The sequence below is a fragment of the Zalophus californianus genome, chromosome 13 (assembly GCF_009762305.2).
Source record: "Zalophus californianus isolate mZalCal1 chromosome 13, mZalCal1.pri.v2, whole genome shotgun sequence".
NCBI classification, from domain to species: domain Eukaryota; kingdom Metazoa; phylum Chordata; class Mammalia; order Carnivora; family Otariidae; genus Zalophus; species Zalophus californianus.
Window position 1 is genome coordinate 88779555 of NC_045607.1, and position 21112 is coordinate 88800666.

Below are 21112 nucleotides of genomic sequence, written 5' to 3' on the forward strand. Positions count from 1 at the left end.
CCGCCGCCGCGGGCCCCGGAGGCCTCCTCGGCGCCCCCCCCTCGCGCCCTCGCCTCCCTCAGCTCCCCCCCCCCGCGCCCGGTCCTGCCCAGGCGCTCCCTCGTGCCGCTCCCGAGCCCTGCGCCCCCCTCGCCACCAATCCCGGGTCACCAGACTGTCCCTGCCTCCCCCTGTGCTGCAGGGCCACCTCTCCTCCTCTCTTGCTTTTTCACGCTAGTTTGTGAGGTACGTTTGTATTTGTGTCTTAGCACAGTGGGTGACTACGATCGTTCCCTCCCCTTGTCACAGGAGGGGACACCTAGCTGAAATTCAGTGAGCTGCTCCAAGTCACATCGATGGAGGGGTGCCTCTTACCTCCCAGGATCACACGTTCGGATTCAAAAGTAGCTGTTGCTTTTACTCCGGCCGAGTCCAGAAGTGCTGGCTCCTCCACACGCTGCGTTATTTGCTTTCGGCAATGCATTGATTCCATAAATATTTACTCACGTTTACTGCACGCCAGCTCCTCTGAGGAGCCCCAGGAACGCAGTGTTGAACAAGACAAAAATGTCTGTTCCTTGAAGTTTAAAGTTCAGTGGTGGAGGCAGACCATCGCAAGGAAACAAATAAATGAACAAGATAATTTGAGGTAGTGCTATAAACAGAATAAAATAGCATGTGTCAAAGTGTGGAGGGAGGCTGCTTTAGATCAGGTGGTCAGTGCTTGACTAACCTATTACTTTGAAGAAACGGCATTTGCCATGAGTATTGAATTGGGAGACAGAGGGAGAGGGGCACAGTCTAGGGGGAAGCCTTGAAACTGAATGGTCAAATGTCCCAGGAAGAGAAACACAACACAGACATTTTTAAAATTTATTATTATTATTATTATTTTTTTTTAGTAATCTCTACACCCAACGTGGGGCTTGAACTCACGACCCTGAGATCAAGAATCACATGCTCTTTTGACTGAGGCAGCCGGGCGCCCCAGGACAGACATCTGAGTGCGTATTTCATCTGTAAAATGGGCATGGAAGATTAGTATGGGTTGTAAATATAATATGTATAAAGTACAATGCCAGCTACAGGGTAGTATCTGAGCTGGGTGACTGGATGGGGGGATTTAATGGGTAGAAGGTGGTTTACTTATTTAATAGTTTAATAGCTTGGGGTCACCTGGGTGGCTCAGTCGGTTGAGCATCTGCATTGGGCTCAGGTCATGATCTCAGGGTCCTGGGATCGAGTCCCAAGTTGGGCTCCCTATTCGGCAGGGAGTCTGCTCCCTGCCCTCTTGTGCTTACTTGTGTGCTCTCTCTCTCTCAAATAAGTCAGTATCTATTAAAAAAAAAAGAAAAATTTAATGGCTTATAATATGATTAAGAAAGAGTGAAAACAAATGAATTAAACATTCAGTTCCTGTGATTAGAAAAAGGACATGAAAATAACCCAAGGAAATCAAAGGAAGGGATTATGTAAAGAAAAAGAACATACGTGAAAGGACTGGAAAATTTACAAAACAGAACTAACAAAAGATGGGAAAAGTCTGGGCAGGTACAAGTTGTGAAACAACTAGGAGACCTGAAAGTGTAGAGCAAAGGCATCTATTCCCCAAAGCTGGGGACATGTGAGGTTTTAGCTGCAAAAGAGCCCTAAAAGAAAATCCTGGGGGAATTTGCCTTAGAAAAAAAAAAGCATTTAGACAAAAGAGCTGAGGAATCATCCTGTCATTGGGGAGGAAAAGCTGAGTGTTGTGGTCACATCAACAGGCCCCGCAAAGCTGCCAACTAACTGCAGCTTTGCTAAAGTTTGTTGATTACAAATGAGTAAGTAACTGCCACACTGTGGGAATCTCCTGGCAGCTGGACCTGGCACAGTCATTTCGCCATACATAGACATCTGGGGGACCAGTTCCCTTGTTCCAGTGGCAAAGACATGGAGCTCATTATTGCTACATCAGAAGCTGTAAGTCGAGAAGAGATTTAAGAAGGGTTTGTATGATGGGGTGCCCGGGTGGCTCAGTCGTTAAGCGTCTGCCTTCGGCTTGGGTCATGATCCCGGGGTCCTGGGATCGAGCCCCACATCAGGCTCCCTGCTCGGCGGGAAGCCTGCTTCTCCCTCTCCCACTCCCTGTGCTTGTGTTCCCTCTCTCGCTGTGTCTCTCTGTCAAATAAATAAATAAAATTAAAAAAGAAAAGAAGAAGAAGAAGAAGGGCTTGTATGCTGGGGCTTGCCCTCTAGGAATCCTGCTGAAGCCAGGGCCTGAAGAAGCCCTAGATAGACCAGTGTGGAGAGAGACTGCCTGGCTCTGTCACTCCAGCCGAGCTGCTCCCTGTGGTCGCATGAGTGAACCCAGGGGTAGGTGGATTCAAGAGTGGACAGAAAGTTTTTCCCCTCAGCTACGAGAACAGATTTGTCATTAAGTGAGCTTGGGAAGACTGTAAGGGAAACTGGTCTGGGGGGAGAATATCAGAATTGTTTTGGGATAAGTTAAATTGGAGATGCCTTTCTAGTACTTACATAGCTTTATTTCTTTAAAAAAGAAAATAAAAATAAATTTTTATTTCTCTAAAAAATCCAGTGGGAGTTGATAAGGAAGCGGTTAGAGGTACACATTTTGAGGACGTCGTGCAGGCCCAGGCTGGAGATATAGAATTTGGAAGTCCTCAGTTAAATTCTCCAGATAGTATGAACTTACTAAGGGAGTGAGTTTAGATGAGAGAAGAGGTCTGAAATCTGAGTTCTGGGGCGCCCTACCATTTGGAGGCTGAGGAGGAAACACTGAAGGAGCTTGAGGAGAAGAGGGGTCAGCCAAATGTGTTTCACAGAGAGAGTGCTTACAGTAGTCCAATTCCGCTGATACTCAGTTGCTGGTTAGACTGAGAACGGACTGAAAATGATTTCTAATTGTACAAAAACAAAACCCCTATGAAATAGAGTATTTTTTAATTTACAGTGTATAGCTGAAAAAATCTGGAAATGGTTTTGTTCCAAATCTCTTAGCTATTCAGCACCAGAATTAGTGATTTCCAGAAGTGCTAGATGAAGTTTACAAAATGCTTTCTCTGCGAGGAAACGCCTGGGAGTAGAATTCAAATTACCCAGAACAAGGACATGGGGGTGGGGAAGAAAGAGAAGGTCCCCACTAAAGTGGGGGTACAGACCAGAGGAGTCACAAGTCAGAAAATACAAGGCCGTATTTTTTTTTTAACACTTGGCAAAAGCAACAAAGAAGGAGCCTTAGAGTTAAGACAATTTTATTATAATGCTCAGTTGGAAGATTAAATAACCAAGAATATTTGGGAAAGCCCTGAGAAAGAAGAAAATGAAGAGAGGCTAGCCCTACCAGTTAGTAAAACATTATAAGGCCTGGATAATAAGATTAAGGTATTGGGACCTGAATGCATAGATCAATAAAATAAAGTAGAAAAATCCAGAAACGGGGCGCCTGGGTGGCTCAGTTGGTTAAGCATCTGCCTTTGGCTCAGGTCATGATCCCAGGGTCCTGGGATCAAGCCCCACATCGGGCTCCCTGCTCAGCGGGGAGCCTGCTTTTCCCTCTCTCTCTGCCTGCCGCTCTGCCTACTTGTGTTCTCTCTCTCTGTCAAATACATAAATAAAATCTTAAAAAAAAAGAAAAATCCAAAAACAATTGCATCTGGAAATTTAATATGTGATAAGGGTGGCATCTCAAATCAATGGAGGAAAAAGGCGCTCTTCATAAATAGTATGGGGGTAAGTGGATAGCCAGACAATTATATCTGTTTTTCCACACAAGATGAATTCCAAATGGGTCAAAGATTTTAAAAATTTTTTGAAAGAAATAAATCTACGTGAGTACTAGAAGGAAATGAGAGTGGATTCTTCAGTAATGGAGGAATTGGAGAAACTCCGAAACTCAAAATTCAGGAGCAATTAAGGAAAAGACTGAAATTTGCATTATCCAAAACAACAGCAACAATAAAATTTTTTGCACAGCAAAAAACATCATAAGCAAAACAAAAAGACAAGTTAAAAACTGGGAAAAAATATTTCCAACTTACAGAAGATTCATGTCCAATGGTTGTGTCCTGGAGGGCAAGGAGGACTTCCTGATTCATAGGATTTGCCAATTACCATGGTGTAAATATTCCCACCATAACGGATTTTAAATTCCCAAAATGCACTCAACTGACTGATATGGCATCAACTGGGTCATAGAATTCCTGACGACTTAACAATCAGCACTTGTAAGCTGCCACTAGCCACCTCCAGCCCATCACTCTAAATATCCCTAATATATGAAGGGCTTAAAAAGTTGGAGAAGAAAAGGAAAACCATCCCCTTCTGGGAAACAGGCAAGAGATATAAACACACATTCACAAAAAAAATAAATGAAAATATAGGACCTTTAAATATATGAAAAAATGTATAATCATACTTGTAACAAAAGAAATGCAAATTAAAACTACAGTGAGATACTATTTCTCAACTATCAGATTGGCAAAAATCTAAAAGGTTGACAGCAAAATGTGTTGACACAGTAGTCAGGAAACTAACACTTTTATTTTTTGCTGGTGGAAATGCAAAAATGGGTACAATCCAAGGGGAGAGAAATTTGGCAATATCTAGCAAAATTGCATATACATTTACCTGTCCATCCAGAAATCTCACTTCTAGGAATCAAGCAAAAAAATACACTGACAAAAATACAAAAAGACAAATACATAAGGTTACTCAAGGTAACCAGTGTTACTATTTTGTAATACCAAGAGCCTGGAAACAACCCAATGTCCATCCATAACAGAATGATTTCATAAACTAGGACCCATTCACATACTGGAATACTACACAGCTCTAAAAACAAATAAATATCTCTATACACTGTGTATATCAGCTATGACATGATCTCCAGTGAAAAAAAGCAAGGTGGCAAAACTGAAGGTAATATATTACCATTTAACTGGAGGGGCAAGAGGAGAGGAATATGCCTTATATTTTTTAAAGAATAGATCGGGGTGCCTGGCTGGCTCAGTCAGTACCACAACTCTTGGTCTCAGGGTCATGAGTTCGAATCCTACCTTGGTCATTGAGATTACTTTAAAAAAAAAAAGAAATAGAAAGATAAAAACAAAGTTAAAAGAGCAATTGAAGGGACACCTGGATGGCTCAGTGGATTAAGCGTCTGCTTTCAGCTCTGGTCATGATCCCAGGGTCCTGGGATTGAGTCCCACATTGAGCTCCTTGCTCAGCGGGGAGCCTGCTTCTCCCTCTGCCCCTCCCCCCTGCTCATGCGCGTGCACACGCTCTCTCTCACAAAAAAAAAAAAAAAAAAAAAAAAGCCACACCCTAGGGGCGCCCGGGTGGCTCAGTTGGTTAAACATCTGACTCTTGATCTCACCTCAGATCTTGAAGTCAGCTTAGGTCTTTTTCTCTTTCTTTCTTCTATTTTTTTTTTTTTTAAGATTTATTTATTTCAGAGAGAATGAGAGAGCACAAGCAGGAAGGACAGAGGGAGAGGGAGAGAGACTCTCAAGCCAACTCCGCCCTGAGCACGGAGCCCCACTCCAGGCTCCAACCAATGACCCTCAGATCATCACCTGTCAGCTCAGGTCTTGATTTCAGGGTTGTGAGTTCAAGTCCTGTGTTGGGCTCCATGCTAGGCATGGAGCCTACTTAAAAAAACAAAACAAAACACCCATTACCTCTAGGCGGAGGAGGGAATGGGGCAGAGAGACAGAGAAGGAGATCAGACTTCTCTCTCTTTTTTTTTTAAGAGTTTATTTATTTGAGAGAGAGTAAGCGCACGAGCCAGGGGAGGGGCAGAGGGAGAAGCAGATTCCTGGCTGAGCAGGGAACCCGATGTGGGGTTCCATCTCACAAGCCCAAGATCACCCCCCTGAGCCAAAATCAAGAGTTGGATGCTTAACCAACTGAGCGACCCAGGCACCCCAAGACATAATTTTTAAAAATGTTTTCAGAAGCAAGCCCTAAAAGTCAAAGGCAAAACGAAACAAATGAACTTGCTTGTGTAATGACCTTGTTCTGTCTATTTTTATAAATCACTGCTGCTCTTCGCATAGCTTGCAGAAATATGAGTAGCCTCCTTTGGTACTGAGGTAACCCATATTCTGAAATTTTCTCTCGGGATTTTCCATACTATCTCATACACCTAACTTTGGCATTCCTTCCAGGTGACAAATACCATAACCTTGGCCAATTTCCTTGCCTATGTTCCCGCCTGAGGCATCACCTGTCCTTTGAGACAAAACTAGTCCCATCATAGCACTGACTCCTTTCAGAAATGAGATACTGTGTTATTCTCCCAATAATGCCCCTTCATTTCCAAAGCTGTGGTCCGTCCAGGGCACGTCTGTCCCAGGACCAAGGGATAAGGTAATCATACACCTTTGAGGGTAATCCTCTGCCTTGAAATTCGTGAGTTTCTTGGATCCCAGGATTTAGAGTTGCAGGCAGTTAAATTGACTCTCACAAGCTGAGGGACCTTGAACGAAATAATTAACTTCTCTTAGCTTCAGTAGCCTCATTTATGAAACAGCAAGGAGGATAACACCAATCTTATGGGGTCATTGTGAGATTTAAATAAGGTAATGCATGTAAAATGTCAGGCATATGCTCCGTGCTCCTTCCCTCCCTCCTCTTTTCTTATTTCCCACCTTCTTTTCATTCAGTCTTCTTTCCACCTCCGTCCTTCATTAAACAAAATGAATTAGATTAGGAAACTTTTTTTAAAAAGATTTTATTTATTTATTTGACTGAGAGAGACACAGCGAGAGAGGGAACACAAGCAGGGGGAGCAGGAGAGGGAGAAGCAGGCTTCCCGTGGAGCAGGGAGCCTGATACGGGGCTCGATCCCAGGACCCTGGCAGACGCTTAACAACTGAGCCACCCAGGCGCCCCTAGATTAGGAAACTTAAGGATCTTTTCAAACCCTGCGATCCTTAGAAACATTGATGGAGTACAATGCCATTTAGATGGGGGCCTGGCTGCTAAAGATTAGAAATTCAAAGATGGGCATAGTAGGAATGTGGGTTTAGAGGCCAATATCAATTTTAACTGAAGAGGAGTTTAGGATCTAAGAAAACACAGGGGAAAGGGCTCCTTGGTGGAACTATTTTAGGGTCTCAGTAATATTAGAAATTCTGATGATTTGTGCAAAGGAGGAGAGGAAATAGGGAAGCAAGTGAAGGAGGCAGGGAAAAAGAAAAATTGAAAAGTAAGGGGGTGGGGCGCCTGGGTGGCTCAGTCGTTAAGTGTCTGCCTTCGGCTCAGGTCATGGTCCCAGGGTCCTGGGATCGAGCCCCATGTTGAGCTCCCTGCTCGGCGGGAAGCTTGCTTCTCCCTCTCCCATTCCCCTGCTTGTGTTCCCTCTCTCTCTCTGTCAAATAAATAAATAAAATCTTTTTAAAATAAAATAAAAAGTAAGGAAGAGGTTAAAATGAAGTCAGATCACAGCAGGTGTTGGTGAAGATGTGGAGAAACGGGAATTCTTATGCACTGCTGGTGGAAGTATAAAATGATGCAGTAATTTCAGAAAACAATCTGGCAATTTCTCAAACACCCAGTTACCATATGACCCAGTTCCACTCCTGGGTATGTAATCAAGGGAACTGAAAGCTTATGTCTATGCAAAAACTTGTACATGAGTGTTTATAGCAACATTGTTCATAATAGCCAGAAGGTAGAAACAACTCAAACCTCCTTCATCAGATGAATGGATAAATAAAATGAAGTATATTCATACAATGGAATTCATTTTCCCAAAGACCTACAGATGGCCAACAGGTAGGTACATGAAAAGACGCTCAACAGCATTAATCATCAGGGGAATGCAAATCGAAACCACAATGAGATATCATCTCGCACCTGTCAGAATGGCTATAAGATGCTGGCGAAAGACCAGAAATAACAAACATTGGCAAGGAGGTGTAGAAAAGAGAACCCTTGTGCCCCATTGGTGGGAATGTCAATGCAGCCACTATGAAAAACACTGTGCACTATGGAGGTTTCTCACAATATTAAAACTAGAACTACCATATGATCTAGCAGCTCCACATCTGGGTTTTTGTCAGAAGAAAACAAAAACACTAAATTTGAAAAGTTATACGCTCATATTCATTGAAGTATTAGTTACAGTAGCCAGGATGTGGAAACAACCTAAGCATCCACAGATGGATGAATGGATAAAGAAATTGTGGTATATGCAATGGAATGTTATTCAGCCATAAAAAGAATGGATTCTTGCCATTTGCTACAGCACAGATGGACCTTGAGGGCGTTATGCTAAGTGAAATCAAATACTGTATGATCTCTCTTCTATGTGGAATTTCAAACAGCAGCAACGACAAAAAGCCAGGCTCATGGATACTGAGAACAGATTGGTGGTGGTTGCCAGAGGCAGGCGTGGAGAGTAGGAGAAATGAGAGGAAAGGGGTCAAAAGATGAAGAAGAAGAAGAGGGAGGGGGAGAAGGAGGAGGAGGAGGAGGAAGAGGAGGAGGAGGAGAAGAAGAAGAAGAAGAAGAAGAAGAAGAAGAAGAAGAAGAAGAAGAAGAAGAAGAAGAAGAGAAGAAGAAGAAGAAGAGAAAGTTGCCTTCCTGATTAAAGAACAAAACCCCCAAACAAACAAACAAACCCTTTAAAATGGGATGCACTGGTCAACTCAAGTGTGTTCCATCCATATAATGAAATGCTATGTAATGGCATTCAGGAGGGAGGACAAAAACAGAAAAAGGAAGGATTTTTTTTTTTAAGATTTTATTTATTTAGGGGCGCCTGGGTGGCTCAGTCGTTAAGTGTCTGCCTTCGGCTCCGGTCATGATCCCAGGGTCCTGGGATCGAGCCCCGCATGGACTCCCCGCTCAGCGGGGAGCCTGCTTCTCCCTCTCCCACTCCCCCTCCTTGTGCTCTCTATCTGTCAAATAGATGAATAAGGCTTAAAAAAAAAGATTTTATTTATCTATCTATCTATCTATCTATCTATCTATCTATCTATCTATCTATCTATCTATCTATCTATTTTGAGAGAGAGAGTCTGGGTGGGGGCGAGGGGCAGAGAGGGAGGGAGAGGAAAAGGGAAAGAATCTCAAGCAGACTCCGTGCTGAGCTCGGAGCCTGTCTCGTGAGCCTGAGATCATGACCTGAGCCAAAACCAAGAGTTGGGCGCTCAACCGACTGAGCCACCCAGGTGCCCCGAGGAAGGCTTTTTATACTGATGCTAAATGTTTTCCAAGATATAAACAAAAATTAATTTATTGATTAAACAATAAAATATGATCTATTGGGGTGATACATCTCTAAGACATTAATATAATACCTATGCATGTAGACATGTGGGGAAATGTTAAAATGAGAACATGTAGGGGGCGCCTGGGTGGTTCAGTCAGTTAAGCATCTGCCTCCTGCTCAGGGTCCTGGGATCAAGTCCAGAGAAGCTTGCTTCTCCCTCTGCCGCTCCCCCTGCTCATGCTCTCTCTCTCTCTCTCTCTCTCTCTCTCTCTCTCTCTCTCAAATAAATAAATAAATAGTCTTAAAAAAATGAGCATGTATGTAGAATCCTAAGGAAATCTACAAGAAAGCTATTAGAACTAATGAGTTCCAGGTGCAAGATTCAGGATCAAACACAGAGAAACAATGGGATTTCTATGCATTGGAAACAGACAATTACAAATAAACGGTTTTTAAAATGCCCTTTGTGGTAATATTAAAATAAAAAAAATATTTAGGGGTAATTCTAACAAATTGAGTGCAAAGACTGAATACTGAAAACTACAAAATATTTCCAAGAAAAATCATAGAGACCTAAAAAAATGGTTAGACATACCGTGTTTATCATAAAACACTCAATATTGGGGCGCCTGGGTGGCTCAGTCAGTTAAGTGTCTGCCTTCCGCTCAGGTCATGATCCCGGGGTCCTGGGATTGAGCCCCATGTCAGCATGCCTGCTCAGTGGGGAGCCTGCTTCTCCCTCCCTCTGCCCCTCACCCTGCTCGTGCTCTCTCTCTCTCTCGCAAATAAATAAATAAAATCTTTAAAAAAAATAAATAAAACACTCAGCATTGTTACAATGTCAATTCTCCCGCCAAATCACCTATAGATTTAACACAGTCTCAGTCACTATCTCAGTAGGTTGTATTTTGTTTTTTGTTTTGTTTTGTTTTGATAGAAATTGACAGGCTGATTCTAAAATTTGTAGAGGAATACAAAGAACCTAGATTAACCAAAACAACCTGAAGAAAGAACAAAAATGGAGAACTTCACCTGATTTCAAGATTTACTGTAAGGCTACAGTAATTAAGACAATGTGGTGTTCATATAAAGATAAGCATGTGGATGGAACAGAATTGAGAGTCCAGAAATAGACTTATAAAGGGTCAATTCATTTTTTTTAAGATTTTTTATTTATTTATTTGACAGAGAGAGACACAGTGAGAGAGGGAACACAAGCAGGGGCAGTGGGAGGGGGAGAAGCAGGCTTCCCACGGAGCAGGGAGCCTGACTCGGGGCTCGATCCCAGGACTCTGGGATCATGACCTGAGCCGAGGGCAGACGCTTAACGACTGAGCCACCCAGGTTCCCCAAGGGTCACTTCATTTTTGACAAAGGAGAAAAGGATAATCTTTTTAACATTGTTGCCAGAGGGGCACCAGGCTGGCTCAGTTGGTGGAGCATGTGACTCCTCATCTTGGGGTTGTGAGTTCGAGCCCCATGTTGGGTATAGATATTACTTGAAAATAAAATCTCAAGAAACAAACAAAGAACAGTGTTGCTAGAATAATAGCCTATCCATTGGAAAAACATGAACTCAATTCTAACCTCACACTGTAAGCCACAATTAACTCAAAATGGATCATATACCTCAATGTTAAAGGTAAAAAATTATAAAACTTGTGAAAGAAATGAGAAAATCTTTGTGATTTTGGTTTAGGCAAAGATTTATTAGGGCACAAAAGCATGAACCATAAAAGAAAAACTTTATAAACTGGACTTTATATTAAAAACAAAAACTTAGGCCCTTTGAAAGACAATGTTTAGAAAATGTAAAGGCAAGACATACTTAGGAGAAAATCTTTGCAAAACATACTGAATGGAAGGCTTGTATCTAGGATACATAAAGACCCCTTACATCTCAATGATAACAAAACACACAACTTCCTAACAAAATAGGCAAAAATATTGAACAAATAGATCATCAAAGAAGACATATGATTAACACATAGGCACTTGAAAGATGCTTAACATCACTGATCATCAGGAAGATGTAAAAATAGAACCATGATGAGATACCAGTATATACTACCAGGATAGCTCAAATTAAAAGAAACAGAAAACAAACAAAAAGCCTCACCGGGGGTGGGGGGGCCGCCTGGGTGGCTCTGTCGGTTAAGCATCTGCCTTCCACTCAAGTCATGATCCCAGGGTCCTGGGACTGAGCCCCACATTGGGCTCTGCGCTCAGCAGGGAATCTGCTTCTCCCTCTCCCCTCCCCCCCCGCCCCGCCTCGTGCTCTCCCTCTCGCTCTGTCTTTCTCAAAGGGATAAATAAAAATCTTTAAAAATACCCTGAAACAAATAATACATTATATGTTAATAAAAAGAAAAAGAAAAAAGAAATTAAAAATATAAAAATAAAATTCTTACTGCTGATTCAATAATAATAATAGTACTATTTTTATTTTTAATGCTTCCTATTTTGAGAGGTGGTAATTGAACCAATCTCTTAGTCTTCTACTGAGCATTAAAAAAATTCAAATTCCTGGTGGCACCTGGGTGGCTCATCGTTAAGCATCTGCCTTAGGCTCAGGTCATGATCCCAGGATCCTGGGATCGAGCCCCGCATCGGCTCCCTGCTCCCTGGGAAGTCTGCTTCTCCCTCCCCCGCTCCCCCTGCTTCTGTTCCCTCTCTCGCTGTGTCTCTCTCAGTCAAATAAATAAACAAAATCTTTTAAAAAACAAAACAAAAATTCAAATTCCCTTTTGAAAAAAAAATCTTAAAAAATAAAAATAAATTAAAAAAAAGCCCACTGGGTAACAACAAATATTGACAAGGATTTAAGGCTACAGTTCTCATACACTGCTGATGACAACACAAAATGATACAGCTCTTCTGGAAAACAGTTTGGCAATTTCTGTAAAGTTAAATGCACGTCTACCATAAAACCAAGCAATCTCTCCTAGGTATTTACTCAAGAGAAATGTAGACATATATCCTGTGTTGGTCTGTTCCAGTTGCCATAACAAAATGCCATAATTTGAGTGGCTTCAATTTTTATTTTCTGACAGCTCCAGAGGCCAGAAGTCCAAGATCAAGGTGTCATTGGGATCGGTGTCTGGTGAGAGCTCTCTTCTGGGCTTGCACATGGCACTTTTTTTTTTAATGTTTTATTTATTTATTCATGAGAGTCAGAGAGAGAGAGAGAGAGAGAGAGGCAGAGGCAGAGGGAGAAGCAGGCTTCCCGCTGAGCAGGGAGCCCGATGCGGGACTCGATCCCAGGACCCTGGGATCATGACCTGAGCGGAAGGCAGACGCTTAACCATCTGAGCCACCCAGGTGCCTAGCACTTTTTTTTTTTTTAAGATTTTATTTATTTATTTGAGAGAGAGAGCATGGGGGGGAGGGCAGAGGGGGAGGCAGAAGCAGACTCCCTGCTGAGCAGATGGCCGGGCTCCATCACGGGACCATGACCTGAGTTACCCAGGTGCCCACATGGCCACTTTCTTACTCTATCCTCACGTGGCCTCTTTTCTGTGTGTGTGCTGTCTTAATGGGTGTCATGTGTTAATTTTTTTTCACTCTTCTATTTCATTTGAAAACAATGTAATGAACCTATATAATTTTTATCCCCCCCAAATCTCATATTAAGAATAAAACAAATCCAGGGTCACCTGGGTGGCTCAGTCGGTGAAGCGTCTGCCTTCAGCTCAGGTCATGATCTCGGGGTCCTGGGATTGAGTCCCACTTCGGGCTCCTTGCTCAGCAGAGAGTCAGCTTCTCCCTCTGTCTGCCGCTCCTGCTTGTGCTCTCTCTCTCTCTCTCTCTCTCTCTGATAAATAAAATCTTAAATAAAAATAAATCCAATTTAACATAACATCACTTTAAAAAATGGATTTTTCTCAGCCTATCTTTTTCAGCTGTATTGAGATATAATTGATAACATCGCCTTTATATTATTCATATTGATTGATTCATTTTTGGGCGTTTCACTTAGTATTTATGGAAGGTCAGGCCTGGTTTTAGGAATATAGCAGTGAACACAGCAAAGCTCCTCCACTCACGGAGTCTTCTTTCTAGTGAGCAGGAGACGAGGATCTTAGATTGCTGCACAACAAATCAAGCAAATAATACTAATGCTACAATAATAGCCACAAAACAAAGGAAAATTAAAATCTGTGGACAATTCTTTTAAATATCAATCTCTCTTTTCTGTCAGTATTTGCAACCTCTGCCTCATGGGATATTCCCTAGAGCAGAAGGAGGTGCAAAGTCGAAGAGCTGAGTCCTAGGCCCAGGCCCAGGTCCATAGACCTGAGCGAATTCCTAACCTTGCTGAGCCTTACTCTCCTCCCGGTAAAGGGTGATGGCTCAGTCTCAGAGCAGGCGGTGAGGCTCTTCCCAATGTGGGCGCCCTCCGTCGTTTTGTACACGTAAGTCTCGGTCCACAAATAATCTCTTCAGGCAACTCTTTTTATTTGAAATGGAAATTCTCTTTCTTTTTATCTCCCCCAACCCCCCACCTTTGCCTCAAGATTCCACATACTGCTATTAAGAGACGAACATATTAGCACATACTATCATGTAGCAAATAAGTTTTAAAAAATTAATTACTCAAATTAGTCCTAGTAAATAAAACCGCGATGCCTTGGGGCACCGGGAAGAGTTGCGTGTCCTGGGAAGGGTTTCCAGAACAACCTGGTCCTAGGCGCTTGGTGCTTAAAACAAAAACAAAACAGTACAGAAAGGACCCTCAAGACAAACAGTCTGCAGTTTTGCCCTGGGCTTGTAATTAATTCACTGTCTGGAGAACAGCACAGACTATGTGGGTGAGCAGGCGAGGAATATTGATTTCTCAGCAAGCACTAACTGATGAGCAAAAAAACAAAACAAAACAAAACAAAACAAAACAAAAAAACACCGGAAAAGATGAACTCTGCTAGAACCTAATGTGTCCTGCACCTGTCACGAGTTCCCTCCGGGAAAGGCGCACCCGGCGGCACGGAGCCCGGCTGCTGGGTAAGAAATGCTCGCAGCTCAGGTGGAGGATTCGGCTGGGACGGTCCCGTGCCCAGACTGAGGTCAAACTGGGGGAAGGGAGGGCGAGTGGTACAAGTTAAACCGGGAGGAAAGTCTTAAAGCAACCGATGGAGGGAACCTCAAGTAGGAGAAAACCGGGTGATGCCTGAGCCTCAGGCTCCTCCCGGGGCATTAAGGCTGCGCCTCGTTGTGCTGTAGTTCCTGAGACGCACAGAAGGAGGTGCTGTTCCTGTATTCTTCCTGCTTCCCCGCGCCCCCAGCCCCCCATGAAGCTCCAGGTGATAGGAATTACCATTTAGATTTCAGTTCACAAGTTTTTTTTTTTTTTAAAAACGTACATTTTACTTTACTTTTTAAAAGATTTTTAAAATTTATTTGAGAGAGAGAGCGCGCAAGGGGCGGGGGGGGACGGGGGAGGGGGCAGAGGGAGAAGCCGACTCCCCGCTGAGCAGGGAACCCCACCTGGGGCTCCATCCCAGGACCCCGAGATCATGACCTGAGCTGAAGGCAGATGCTCAACCTAATGCGCCATCCAGACACACCCCTATTTTATTTTATTTTTAAGGTAATCTCCCCCATCAATGTGGGGCTGGAAGTCATGACCGCCAGCTCCAGAGTGTCACGCTCTACCGGCTGAACCAGCCAGGCGCCCCTCACTTTACGGTTTTGAGAACACTTTTCCGTTTTATCCTTACAACTAGGGAAGGGTTGGAGGGCAGGTCCGATCATCCCCATTTTACAGAGAGAAAACTGAGAGGCAGCCAGTGTAAGTGATATACACTCCATATCGGCCAAGTAGGCAGCAGAGCAATTTTTTTGGACTCCTGACTCAGTGCTCTCTGCACACTGCTGTCTAGAGTAAAGTAGGGTTATCAGGTACAACTGAGGAATGGAAAAAGACCCCAGAGCTCCCTGAACACTCCTGGGGGTCCCTTTCCACACAGCGAATGGCCTTGGGAATACTGCTGTTCTTGGGATGTTTGGAGGACAAGTTGGGACCACTTGGGTTTCAAACATATAATTAAATTTAGCTTTGTTGGGTCACTCTGTGGTCAGGGCCATGAGCTGAGCTTGGCCAAGGGGAAGGAAAGGCATAAGCAGAAGTGGGTTGGGCACCTGCCACTCTTCCGGCTCAGTACCTCTCTTCTCGCGGACAGGAAGACACCCAAAGTCACCCCTCGGCGGCTACAAGTTGGGAAACCTCTATGATGATTGCTCTTAACAAAGGCTGAGGGTGGCTCAAGTCAGTTAAGCGTCTGCCTTCGGCTCAGGTCATGATCTCAGTGTCCTGGGGTCGAGTCCCGCGTCAGGCTCCCTGCTCAGCACAGACTCTGCTTGTCTCCATCTTTCTGCCTCTCTCCCCCACTCGTGCACTCTCTCTCAAATAAATAAATAAAATCTTAAACCAAACAAAAACAAACAAAGGCTGAGAAAGCCTGGTGTCCTGTCAGAGATCTAGGGTCCCCAGGCAGCTCATGCTGCTAGTTCGAGATGTTTAGTAGGGAGACATCAGAGTCTTTGAATAAGTGTAAAAAAATTTGCCAGAAAATGTTTTCTTCTATCAGTGTATTTGCAGTTGTTGCAATAATGCTCTGTAACAACACCATTCGCAGCTCAGTGACACATAGCGAACATTGATTTTCTTGCTCACAAGCCTGTGGGTTGACTGCCCCCCAACCCCCTAAACTGAGGCTGCAGGTCTAACCCAGGCCTGCTCTGTGGTCTTCATCATTCCAGGCCCAGTGGCCACCGAGGTCGTGACTGCTGAATGGCACATGCACAAAAGAGCAAAGCAAATCTCACGGGCACATTTAAAGCCTCTGCTTGGGCCCAGTGTCACTCATGCTGCTTTGGCCAGAGCAGGCATGGATGCCGAACAGGGAAACGCACTCTGTGCTAGGGGGAGGTCCTGCGAAGTCGTTTAGCAAAGGACATGGATGTACAATTCTAAACTTTTTTTTAAAAATTTTTTGAGAGAGAGAGACAGAGAGAGTGCTGGGGATGAGGGGCAGAGGGAGAGAGAGAATCTTAACCAGGCTCCACACTCAGTGCAGAACCCAGCGTAGGGCTCAATCTCACGACTCCTGAGCCAAAATCAAGAGTCAGAGGCTTAACCGACTGAGCCACCCAGGCGCCCCTGGATATACAATTCTGAAACAGAGAGCGCAGCATTGGGAGCAATGGTTCGGTGTACCCCAATCAGTTGGTCATCTGACAGTAAATAAGAACACCGGTTGAGTCTCACTATGTGCCAGGCACTTTTGTTAAATACCTTGCATGTGTTAATACATGTAACCATCACAACAACTCTATGAGGTAGATACTGTTACGGTCCCTACCTTACAGATGAAACACATCCAAGGCACAGTGGGGTTAGGGAGGGATTAAGAAATCCACCGTAAGTGGCAGAGGAGGGCAGGGATAATTACACTCTAACGAACACTCTTCGTGCCCTCCCTCCCTTTTGTGTCTCTCCTATTCCTTCCCACCCCACCCTCCCCAACCCTGCCTCGGGCTCTGTGTACTTTGTCTTTGGAAACGATGCCATCGGGTCTTCCAAGCCAAACCCTTAGCATCATCCTTAGGTCCTCTTACTTGCCCCCCGCCCAGTGTATTGGTCTTTAGGTTCTACTGTTTGGACACCCTTAGCTCTTCCTGTGTCTGCTTCCTCCTCTTTGCCCCGTGCCAGAGCCTCCACGCAGAGACCCGCCACTTCTTGCCTGATGCGTCCCCTCCTTTGGTCCTGCACCTTAGGCATTGCTCCCAGAAGGGCTTTCCTATAACTCAGTTCTGGCCTCATCATTCTCCTGCTTAGACAGTGTCTGCATTCCCCGGAGCTTTGAGGATAAAGTGAGATTTTAGTATTCCAGGTCCTTCCTTTCTGACTGTCCACCACACTTGGCTCCAGCTTCCCACACAACCTGTGAGCAGTTTTATGCGCTCTTGCCTCTGTGTATGCCACACCCTCTGCCTGGATCCTCTGTTCCCCTCTTCATCTTGTCAACTTCTATTTGTCTAGAGCCCTACCTTCTGGGAAGCTTTTTCCAGTCTCTTCCCTGGTCTGATTAGATGTCCCTTCTCTGTGTCCCCAGTAGACTCTGTCTATACTTTGTGGCATTTACCAGATTACATTGTAAGAGTGAATTGCACTATCACTTCTCCATCGTTAGTTTTTCTCAAAATGCGATTCATGGACTCCCTGCTTCAGAATCACCCGGGAAGTTTGTTTAAAATAAAGCCTCCTGGGACCTACCTTAGACCCACCAACTCAGAATTGTTGCAGGTCAAAGCCTATAGGAGTCTCCATTTGAAAGATTCCGCAAGGGGCGCCTCGGTGGTTCAATCAGTTAAGTGTCTTGACTTTGGCTCAGGTCATGATCTCGGGGTCCCGGGATTGAGCCCCAGGTGGGGCTCCTGGCTCCTGGCTCAGTGGGGAATCTGTTTCTCCCTCTCCCTCTGCCCCTCCCCCTGCCCGTGCTCTCACTGTCATAAATAAATAAACAAACAAATATATATATTCCCCGAGATGATTCTGACTTGTGCCAAGTTTAACCACCACACTAGACAGGAGAATGCCACGCTTTCATGTAGGTCTGCTAGTGCTCTGCAATGATGAGAGGAGCTGCACGGGTCCGGGATGCCAGCAGATGGCGCTGTGTCAACGTAAATGCTTTCGCGTGAGTGGGAGGAGGAAGACGGGAAGTTTTGTTTTACTGGAATTCGAGCCTCAAGTGCTGCGTAATTGAATTTATTATTTGTTTTCCTGGCTCAATTTGCCTATCATTGTCCCACTTGCATGAATAAATTGATTTCTGACGGGATGAGGACTTGGATAAGCAAAGGGGAAAGAGGCTGGTCACAGCGGAGGTCTGAGCTGGCAATGCAGACGGAACGATATTCCTGATTACCCTCCTTTCCAACCCCAGTGATGGAAAGCTGCTGCTAGGGAGCACTGAGTGTTGTGAAATTACCCAAAGCATTCAAAAGAATATGCCATTTCAGCAAGAGGGTGGAGCCGTCCTGTAATTTCTGGTAGTCCTTCCCGGTTTTCTTTACGGACTGTCACATACCTGTATGGTCAAGCTTTTATTTTAAGTAGGCTCCACACCCAGCAAGGGAGCCCGACGGGGCCTTGAACTCAGACCCTGAGATCAAGACCTGAGCTGAGATCAAGAGTCAGACGCTTAACCCACTGAGCCACCCAGGTGCCCCCATGGTTAACCTTTTCAAAATCGCTTCCCTCACAATCCAAAGTCTGAAAGCCTGAGTCTTTCTCCTGAGCTGAGTACGTCTTTCTCCCAAGGGACAGGGGCCCCACGGACAACCCTTCCTCCCCCTTCCAGCCTCCCTCTTGCCCCCCAGGGGCATCCATGTGCAAATAACTGATAGGGCTGGCATGGGGCCAGGGAAGACTATCAGGGAAGGCCAGAGCTAGGGGCTGAGCTGTTTTCCTTTGCAGGGAGCCAGGGGTGGGGTTCGCTGCCTTTTCAGCTCTAGGCAAACGAAGGAGAGAGTGGTGAGCACAAAGGGGCATGGTCTCAATCTTATTGGGAAGGCACAATTTATTTAGTTTTAATTTTAATTTTATTTTAATTAGTCTCCATGCCCAACGTGGGGCTTGAACTCACGGCCCCAAGATTAAGAGTCGCCTGCTCTACCAACTGAGCCAGTCAGGTGCCCAGGGAAGGCACAATTTAAAGGCATCACACAAATTAAGGACAATAACTACCAAGTAGAAATAAGTACTGAGTTTTTAAAAATTTTTTATTGTTATGTTAATCACCATACACTACATCCAGCTGGATGGCTCCCTGCCCCACTTCACGCAGTGTTTTTGGTGTAGTGTTCCATGATTCAGTACTGAGTTTTAAGTTCTGAACGACCCAGTATAAACTAGATGGAAGTGCTTCAAAGGAATGCGAGAAAATGCAATTCTCCTTTTCCTTTCTTTTCGGTGTAGTGTTTTTGGTGTAGTGTTCCATGATTCAGTACTGAGTTTTAAGTTCTGAACGACCCAGTATAAACTAGATGGAAGTGCTTCAAAGGAATGCGAGAAAATGCAATTCTCCTTTTCCTTTCTTTTCGGTGTAGTGTTTTTGGTGTAGTGTTCCATGATTCAGTACTGAGTTTTAAGTTCTGAACGACCCAGTATAAACTAGATGGAAGTGCTTCAAAGGAATGCGAGAAAATGCAATTCTCCTTTTCCTTTCTTTTCATTCTTTGAACAGTCAAGTTCAAAAGTCATTAAGTGGGAGGCCAAGCGAGGTTAGGACTTCATGGCCTGCTCCTGGTCACAACGGCAGGCAAGGGCATCCTCCCAGGCCTCCCACATGAGTCCGATGGTTCTCTTGATAAGGGGTTACCTCCACGGCTACCTCTAGATGGAGTCAGTGGCCCGGAGGCTGGGGTGCACCGAGCAGGTGTGTGTCAGGTGGCCAGTATTAATGTTCCTGTCTTTGTCTGATGTTCCCTCCTCCAGCCTGGGAAGAAGGGCTGCTCTGGCCATGAAGGAGCTGTCCCCTGGACAGAGAACCGAGCCTGCCCCACCTACAGGCAACACCCATGATCTCTGAGCAGACTGAACACTGGGCCTCAGAGAACACAGTTTGCACATTCTGGGCAGCCGAAATGGTAAGGCCAGCAGGTGTAGCAGTAATGTCTTTCTCCAGGAAGTTAAGGGCCTCACCCTGATGGCCGGGGTGAGAGCAGCCAGCCAGGAGCAGGTTCCGCAGGCCACACAACCTGTGTTCCTGCCAGGGAGGCAGATCTGGTTCAACTTGTCCAGGGAGGTCTGCGTGGAGTGGGGCAGGGAGCCATCCAGCCGGAAGTCCTGCACCCATGGGACAGGCTTTGGCCCACAAGGCTGGACTAGACAGGATGCCAGGACGCAGTCCCAGGATGGCCGTGACCAGACTTTGCCTTTCTCTGCTTGTAGCAGGTAGAGCACCCCCTCCAGATCAGAGAGAGGCAGATCTACGTTCTCCTGATTGAAAGGAAATTGTGGAAGGATGGGAGGGAGGAGATCCCCTTCTGATCCCCTGCTTTCTATTCTACAGATAATCTAAAGAAGGTGCCACTGCTCGATGGGAGAGTCCTCAGAAGAAGTCCCCTTCTCTCCGTCTCTCCTGCTCAAGCCCCAGGGGAGAGGAGGTGGTTAGGAGCAGGTGCTGCTGGGGGAGAATTGTGGCTAGACTCTTCCTCCCCTGGAGGCCGTAGAATATGACTCAACAGACCAAGGTCAAAGCTGTTCTGGGCAGGATCCCCAGCTGGGATGACCACTGTGTGACCACTGGCTGCCCAAAGCATCGGATTCTCTCTGGGACAGCTGGGTTTAAGGTCATGCGAGCCTGCTCTCCAGCGGCTGTTACTATGGTGATTCCAGGGCTGGTTGCTCTTCCTTCTTAGATGGTTGGTTAGGTCCACCATGGAACTCTTGCTTTCAATTCCCAGATCTACTTTTGTCTCATATTCCTCATCTCAGAACTGGAACTTACCATCTACCCAATTGTTTATTTTTTTTTATTATTTTTTTTCTTTTATTAAAGATTTTATTTATTTATTTGAGAGAGAGAATGAGAGAGAGAGAGAGCATGAGAGGGGAGAGGGTCAGAGGGAGAAGCAGACTCCCCGCCGCGCAGGGAGCCCGATGCGGGACCCGATCCCGGGACTCCAGGATCATGACCCGAGCCGAAGGCAGTCGCCCAACCAACTGAGCCACCCAGGCGCCCTACCCAATTGTTTAAACCAGAAAGCTGGATGTGATCTTCGTTTCAGCCCTCCCCCTTCCCCTTTGTGTCTCCTCTCTTCACCGCCACCACGATAGTCCAAACCATCATCATCGGCTGCCCAACAGGAGCCTCTTTATTGATCTCCCCATTTCCTCTTTCA

The 21112-nt window shown here is 45.1% G+C and overlaps 1 protein-coding gene and 1 long non-coding RNA gene across 2 annotated transcripts in view; one reads left to right on the forward strand and one right to left on the reverse strand.

Moving 5' to 3' along the window:
- Positions 1 to 467, reverse strand: part of AK3 (adenylate kinase 3) — a 39974-nt gene extending 39507 nt beyond the window's left edge. The window contains exon 1 of the mRNA XM_027614831.2: positions 355 to 467. Coding sequence (XP_027470632.1) covers positions 355 to 463 — 109 coding nt within the window. The 5' untranslated portion in view covers positions 464 to 467. The remainder of the gene's footprint in view (positions 1 to 354) is intronic.
- Positions 468 to 883: 416 nt separating this feature from the next.
- LOC113934247 lies at positions 884 to 20716 on the forward strand. Its single transcript, XR_003523602.2, has 3 exons — positions 884 to 983; positions 19704 to 19855; positions 20281 to 20716. It is a non-coding gene; the product is annotated as an uncharacterized LOC113934247 (long non-coding RNA).
- Positions 20717 to 21112: the final 396 nt, after the last annotated feature.